This window comes from Sinocyclocheilus anshuiensis, unplaced genomic scaffold (assembly GCF_001515605.1).
Source record: "Sinocyclocheilus anshuiensis isolate Anshui unplaced genomic scaffold, SAMN03320099.WGS_v1.1 scaffold714, whole genome shotgun sequence".
Lineage (NCBI taxonomy): Eukaryota > Metazoa > Chordata > Actinopteri > Cypriniformes > Cyprinidae > Sinocyclocheilus > Sinocyclocheilus anshuiensis.
This window is the reverse complement of record NW_015546068.1, coordinates 985,620-993,778: the sequence shown is the minus strand read 5'-3', so window position 1 is coordinate 993,778 and position 8,159 is coordinate 985,620. Positions and strand designations below refer to the sequence as shown.

At 37.6% G+C, this 8,159-nt stretch overlaps 1 protein-coding gene across 1 annotated transcript in view; it reads left to right on the top strand.

Annotated features, from left to right (window-relative positions):
- The first annotated feature begins 4,665 nt into the window (after window positions 1-4,665).
- The window catches only part of lhx2b (LIM homeobox 2b), an 8,305-nt gene continuing 4,811 nt past the window's right edge, over window positions 4,666-8,159 (top strand). The window contains exons 1-2 of the mRNA XM_016500945.1: window positions 4,666-5,633; window positions 6,961-7,163. Coding sequence (XP_016356431.1) covers window positions 5,421-5,633; window positions 6,961-7,163 — 416 coding nt within the window. The 5' untranslated portion in view covers window positions 4,666-5,420. The remainder of the gene's footprint in view (window positions 5,634-6,960; window positions 7,164-8,159) is intronic.

Sequence of the window (8,159 nt, the reverse complement as noted above, 5' to 3'; positions counted from 1 at the left end):
AAGCTAAAGGGGTAGCCTATAAAATAATAATAATAATAATAATATAGGACTACTGTATAGATATTAAATTACATACTAATGTTTCTGATATTTCTCCATTAAGTCAATCGGAATTAAATTTTGTATATTTTTCTAAATAGAATTGCTTTTCTCGAGACATAGCCTAAACATAGCTACGAACAGATAATGTAGTCTATATCATATTTTGGCAATAGTCCAGTAGGCTATAAACACTCGTTCCTCTCATCCATCTTGAACTCAGCATCAGTCTTGTCAGAAGAGCAGTGTCATGACTCATGATGAGGAAGTTGTTATTGGTCTCCGCTCTCACACCTCATCGGAAGAATCTGATTCAGACAGAAGAAGGGCAAACCTTGAACTCATTAACAGGTTAAAAGAAGGGCCACGAAACAGCACTATCCATCCACTTTTAATTCAGAGCTGAGAGAACGCGCATACAAGACAGCCAACAGATGCTCTGTGTGTAAAACAACATCCATTTTAGTCGTGCATCGTTTCATTCAGTCTATTTAGTTGTGTTAACTTAAAACAGGTTTATTGGGGTTTCAGTTTTCGCTTTCAAAATATCTGCTATTTTTATATTGTGTCATTTACTATTATAAAATATATTCTGTCGGTATTTTTTCAGCCCAGCTTTCACTGTTCTCTCTGGATAAATGATTAACGATCCGTTCACCGGGAGTGGGTCAGTGTTGCTCTATTCGTTCGTAGTGAAAGCCCCAAATCTCAGCACAGAAATATCAGTGGGTTGATCAGAGCTAGATAGAATTATCACGGGGAGAGATACAAAGGCGGCAGACAAAACGCGCTCGCTTTCCCTGGTGTTTGAATACAAACCATATTAAACACCGAGCTCCAGTTATTAGATCTGACTGAAACAGCACTGAGGAATATAAAGCAGACGTTTATGAAATTAGAGACGCTGTTTGACAAACCAAACAGGGTGGCATGAAAACCACAGTGAACTAAACTGATACATAATTGTGTAAAAGGGGAAATAGCCTAGGCTATAAAAAGTTTACGAGTTATACTGTGACTTTCAAATGGTCGACTTTTTAAAGGGAATTTTAAATTATTAAATGTATTAACTGTAAAGGTAGTTTTCAGGGCATAATGTCGTCTCACGCAATGCAAATTGTAATTTGGCGTGTAACTAACTAGCTAAATGTCAATTATTTATTTATTTATAAAAAAAAAACAAACGTTTTTTCTAAAATACTTACTAAAACTATTATTATCTTTATTATGTAAATCTAATTCTACAATAAAGTGACAAAAAAAGTCATGCTTACGCAAATTGATCCTATTGGAAAGCGCGTGCGCAGTGTAGCCTACTGTTGCTATGATGACCTCCCTTTAGCGAAAACGCGACAGGTGAAATTCGCTATGCGCTCTGACTAACTTGTAGTCGTACTTGTAGCGTTAATGAAACGTTTGAAAACCCCTATTGAAACATACAAATAGCCTATTTGTTTGCATTTAAAAAAAAAAAAAAAATCTTTTACTAAGACGCCCCTTTCCTTATTCAAACCTTAAAAGGGGTTTGAATAAGGTTTGCTTAGGTTTGCTCCCTATAATTCGCACACTGTCTGTAAGCAAACTACATATATGCTCAGAAGTGTAGATGCAGTTTAAGTGTTAGAGGTTATGTGTTTTGTCCTTAACCGCAGTTTTTAGATTTGACGGAATCACGATATTTCGCACACGCCTCACGATATCACGCACTGAAATGTTTAATGTATAAGCCAACATTAGTAGCCTATACTAGACAGAGAGCGCACATTATAAATATGCATGTATTCAATTAAGGGTATTACACAGGATTTCATTTGCATAAGGATTTTGGAGCTTAACATGCCTTTTCATATTTGTGCAATACAACTTTAATATTAAAGCCTGCCTTTCCATGCCGTGGGTACTTTGATTAATAATCTGTCTACATTATTATTACTATAGCTACTACTATCATCACAGTTCAGATCAGCTTAATGGGCCCCAATGACTGCCAGGACTGTGGTAAATTGTGACTGGTATATTTGTCACTACATAAACAGTAGCTGCACCTGTTTCTCTCATGGCAGCTCAGATAGTGTGTATTTTTTGGAGCGGAGAATTCTATGATTTTTCATTGAGTGCGTAGCCTAAAGTGTTTTCCTAGGGATCTCGGAGTCCTGTTGTTTTCTCCTGCATGTCTGTATTGCTGACCATCTCCCCTCCTTATTATATTGTGTGATACAAAAAAAAACAAAACAAAAAAAACGATGGAATTCACAAGAATAATTTGGACAATGTCACTCGGTGATAGGTCAGTTGCTAGAAAACGATGGGTTAAATTCCCTCAGATAAGCTAATCTTCCCCTTAAAGCGTTTGAATGGTCCATATGTTTGAGACAAACCAGCAGTGACTTTTCTTCATTCAGTGAGCTGAACCTGCTTCAAGTACATTATATAGCTAATGACGATCGATTACATCAACATCATTAACAATTTATGAGCCACATACAATAAACGGCCCATTTTAAAGAATGTTTATTAGTTCCTTCGTTCACAGCACTGAGTTAAAATACACAGTTCCCTAAGGTTACACTTCCCAGAAATATATGTGAAGCTCATGATCTTGTCAAAAAGCCAGGTGTTTGTTTATAAGACACAAGCTGATATTGTGTCAGAGTTCATGCCAGCCTTAATCTGTTGTGCTGCTTGGAAACACGCTTACATTCAGGTTGTCTTATTGGAGGGTGCAGAAGCGTTTTGAAGAATAAACAAGCACCCATGACAATTTTTTGAGCAACTAACGAGCTCTTCCCGCAACTTCTCGAAATAAAGATTTTGGTTTTGAAACGGTGTACAAGAACATTGTTTATGAATTGTAATTAAACCCAAACACAATTCCAATAGTTTTGGCAGAAATTTCACATGTAAATATTAAACCTAATATACCTAGTGTAAACACACTGCTTAGGCTAAGCATTCTTATTTTGGCGCCATGTACATTATTTCAAAACTTTTGCACAAAATGTAAAATATTTTGCACTATTTATTATTTTGTGCATGCTTCGTGTTCAATGGGCTATAATGCAAATGGGAAGCCGAAAGCAAATACTGTACGAACAAAGACTGAATGAACAGTATTTGTTACTACAGCGCTTATTCTGCAAAACTCTGTTTTTAACTGGGTTGAAGCATTGCTGTGATTATAGTGAAGCATATGGACTTCACAATACAACATATAAAAGCATTAAAAATATATATAAATCCAATTCTCTGCGGAGCATCAATGCTATGTTAACTCAAAAATCAATTGATTTTTGCGTCGACCTATATCATGCCTATTTTGTTAAAACACGAGTCACGTGGGGGGCTGTATGAATTTGTCTCCCACTGGTTTGTTCCTGAGGTCCGCAGCTCTCTAGGGCTCGAAATTAATACTGTCTCGCCAATTAAGTTCAGAGCGCCAGTTAAGAGTGCTTTATGAATTCTTAGAGTAAAAACAAAACCTACAAAATCTAAATGAGCAACTGAAAACGCCAACGCAAAAATGACTTGACTATAATATATGCTAAACATAATCTATTTTGTGCTTCTGTCTGTTTTTTCCACCCCTTTATTCACTGCGTGGACATCAGAGAAGTGTCTCTCTCTGCGCTGTTAGAATCATCACCTATTATACTGGATGGACTGTATAAGTAAAACAAATATATGGCCTTTTGGGATTTGGAACCAGTGGCTCACAGCAGTCCATATGAGGTACAAAAGAGGACGCCCCATTAATAATGGATGATCTTAGCTTTCCAACCACTCACCTCATTGAGATTTTTTAAATAAAGAAAATAATAATAATAATATATCAATGAAAGCTTTGGGAGTTTGGGGGAAAATATAATGCTCACAGAATGACATTAAAAATTAAGAAAATATTACACTTATAAATGTGAAAAATATTAATGTGAGAAAAACCACGCACATAAAAGAGATTATTAGTATTGCATCTTCCCAACGTTTGGTAACAATACAATATAGAAGTGCAAAAAGCAGGTTAGAGTGATGAAACAGCCGAATTGACTGTGACACTGACGTTAATTGAACTTCTCAGATGAGTTGTACATTCAATGCTGTCAAGTAGGGAAGAGAGTATTCCGTTCTTCTGGATCCTTTTGTTTAAAGCAGTCACGGGGATGTGTCCGGGGCCGGAGATCTACACCGAGGTGGTTTGTCTGGTAAAGCAGATCAATCCGAAAACGAATAGGTTTGAGCCAATGGTAAAAAGAAGGCAAATTATTATTTTCACATTAAGCAATTCATGGCATAAGACATTGACTTACAGTTCCATATTAAAAAACAGGCTTAATTAGAATGAATGAAATCAAGTCGCAAATCGGCGCGGCACAAATTTCAAACGCATTCAAGTTATCTATAGAAAAAGAAATGAGCATAAATCATGGGTCGAAAATGTGTCATTTGAGAAAGTCTTGAATTACCATCAAATTTCGGTCCAGCTGACATCAAAATCCCTCCAACAATTCGATACAGTGCGTATATCAGGGCTTCGAACAGCCAATAATCACGAACGGAACGGCGTGACGTCAAAGTCCCGGTAGAAAAGGCGCGTTGGGTTTGCTCACGTTCGGAGAGGGAAGAGCGCAGGGAACCTCACTGTCTTCACTGGATTATACAAACCAAAAGTGTCCTCAACTCCTCCTCCTACTCAGTTGCTTACAGGCTGATCCTCTACTGCATGCGGGACGAACAACAACAGCTAATGCTGTATATGACTGGACAACCACCTCATTTGTCAGAACAAACCTTTTTTGAGTTGATTTTTACCCAAGCTGAAGCCTACTAAAATTGGACATTTTTGGTGTGTGCGTGTGATGACAAACTGTCGTGGAGGAGGTGAAGAGACGTGGATGAAGATATAACCGCTTGCAGAATCTGAATCGTCATTGTAGTCGTTCCTCCAAGGCATTTCGGGATTATGTATATTTTTTAATTCTTCGGCGATTTTTTTTTTTTTGGTGTGTGTGTGTGTGTGTGTGCGTAATGACCGGCAGCAGTCATGCTCCAAAACTGATTTATGAAAAGACAAGAAAGAAAAACTGAGATCTTACACTGACAAATGCATGTCCAAAATGTGGTAACTGAAAGTTACTCACGAAGAAATAGGAGGGTCCAGTGTCACACATGTAGAGGGGCTTCAGTAGCTGGTATGTCCTCAAAGCTCCGGAATGCTCTCATAGGCTAAACCAATCTGTACTGGGTGCATGTTTTGCGATCTCATACTCTGATGCATTTAAAAGAATCCATCAGAATACGGAGTTGACAGTTCTGATAAACGAATACCGTTTAGACCGATCAGATCCTCCTAACGGGAATTATTTGATGAGAGCGAGAGAAGTCATATGAACTGCACAGGGCTAGAAGTGCGTCTCACGGAAATCTTGGGTTGCAGATCTGACGGAAACAAGTGCTATTCGGTCTCATCTGCGGCAACGATGCTTTTCCACGGTCTGCCTGGAGGCGAGATGCATGGTGTTATGGAAGAAATGGAGCGGAGAGGAAAGAGCGATTCGGCGACTATCAGCTCGGCCATAGATATGGGGGAAACAGAGACGGTAGGAGAAAGCCATGCCTCTCGCTCCAGGCGCTTGCTTGGAAATCCTAACAGCCTCTATTAACTGAACCGTTATTCCAACAGTGCAATAGAGGCCCACAGATGTGATTCCAATCTTGTCCATTTAAACAAACTTCAAACTTCTGCAAAACCAAAAATCACAGGCCTCGTCTTCAATGCATTGCGTGTAAATCTTTTGTCACGGGTGGATTGCAAATAGTTACAGAAAGCTACGCGATGCGGTATCAATTTTAAATGGCCTGTAGTCCAATTTAATTTCGACTGCAAAAGTGTGGTTATTCGCTAAAGATGATGAAATAAAAAGGAATTAGCGAGCAAGAAAAATCCATATTTGTTTTTGTACAAATACTGATATACTTAAAAGAAATTCTAATTACTTTACAAATGCTTATGCAGTGCTGCTGAACTTCAAGTGACGCGAAAATAATGCATTTTCTTTGTTCATAATATACGAGTGATATAGTTATGATAAAAACATTAGCAAATATTCTAAATAAACTGACATTGTTTTGGGCCGTAATATCTGATTAACAACAAAAAAAGACAATGCTGAACCTTTACATTGATTCCTTTGCCATTACAATATTACTTTAGAAAAAATAGCCTACACTTACGACGCTTAAAACTGTTTGGACATTTTTAACACTGCATCTCAAAACTTATACGATGGCAAATCCAAAATTACAATAAAGAAATAATAAAGATTAAAACAATATTTTTATTACACAATTGAGTGTGTGTATAGAGCCTACATACATTACGTGTGTTTGGTGTGTGGTGTATCTAAGGCCACACAACACGCCGAAAGTCAACACAATAAAACAAGCTCAGTCTTTGATTACATATGTATCACATTTTCCAAAATTGTGCCTTTGTTAAACATAAAACGACGTGAATGGATGCATGCATGATATAATCTTTTCTTGCCGTTATTTCCTTTTTATGCATGCAGTCCGTTGTCACGGGAAATATTAAATACAAATCATAGTATACTCACTGAATACACTTCTGTATTTATCTTCTGAATCTCACGCCCCTCCCATTCTCTACAGAAGTGAACACTAGTAATACCTCATTCTTTGGACGTTTTTAATCAGAAAATGCCTAAAATAGAGTTTTCACTCAGTCCTGAACCCAGACTCTTTAAATACGCGTTATGTAGGCTATTTTATCTTTTACTAATCTGCCATTAGAAATATTCATTTGTATAACACTGGAGATAATGGTGAAGAAAAAGAGTGTTTCAATGAAACTGGGATTTGAGCTCCTGCCTTTAATGAGCGCGCTGTTCGCCTGTGTTTGTGCAGAACATGCCTTCGATCAGCGGGGACCGGGTGGCTCTGTGCGCGGGCTGCGGAGGGAAGATCTCTGACCGCTATTACCTGCTCGCCGTGGACAAGCAGTGGCACATGCGCTGTCTGAAGTGCTGCGAGTGTAAACTCAACCTGGAGTCTGAACTCACCTGCTTCAGCAAAGACGGAAGCATCTACTGCAAAGAAGACTATTACAGGTGAGCAAACTCCTTTACTCAAAAGTTGCACGATCTTACGGCCTTTCCTTTGCATGGAGTGAGGTTTTCGTTTGTGGATAAATAGCCTAATAAAAAGGCAAACCTGTCGCGAAAGCCTGCTTTTTGTCTGTTGATTGTATTTGATGTGGTTTCGTCATTGTGCACTTTAATAATCCAGAAAAGGCGTATCTAAATTTCACTGCGTGCATTAACATTTTTTTTTTCTGTTGATACCTGTGAAAACGTCGTTGTACATTTTAATAATCAGACTAATAATACTTCAATTAATACAGAAACTTTTGAAGTTATTCAAGGCATAATTTTTGCCTGAAATTAAACGTTTCTGTTTAAATTAACGAAACATTCTCTAGCAAAGAGACATTTTTTTTCTGTCTAGATATGAAGACGTCATGATACAGTTTAATAAATACGTTAACAATCACAATAATCCATAAACTACTAAACCTGCTCAACGATTTTACTGTTTTCGCAACAGTTAAACAAGCAAAATATGCAGCAACATGCCTAAATCGTATCTATATATATTTTGCAGTGTGAGGTGATTTTGGACGTCATTATAAAACTAAATAATCCAGAAACGATTTACCTACTTGATCTTACTGTGCATGAATTACAACATTTGTATTGGGAAGAAAAGAAAGCAACAAAACCTATAGAAAAACGCCTTACTCTGTGATGTTTGCATGATATTTAGCTGACTGTGCACTGATTCTGTGGGTCATTGTGTAATTTAATAATCAGAGGGAGGCGAGAGGCCTATTAAGACAATATAAGTGAAGGCTTTACCAGTTTCTATGTTCAATTGAGGCTGCAGCACACGTCAATCTCAATTGTAAGCTATTTAGTAATTATTCGAGACGTAATTATTGGCGAGACTAGATTCCACTGCACGAGTTAACTAGCCTATTTGTTCATGCATCCTGCTGTTTAAGGGATTGTTTTACTTCAGCATGTCTACATAGGGCCATATATATA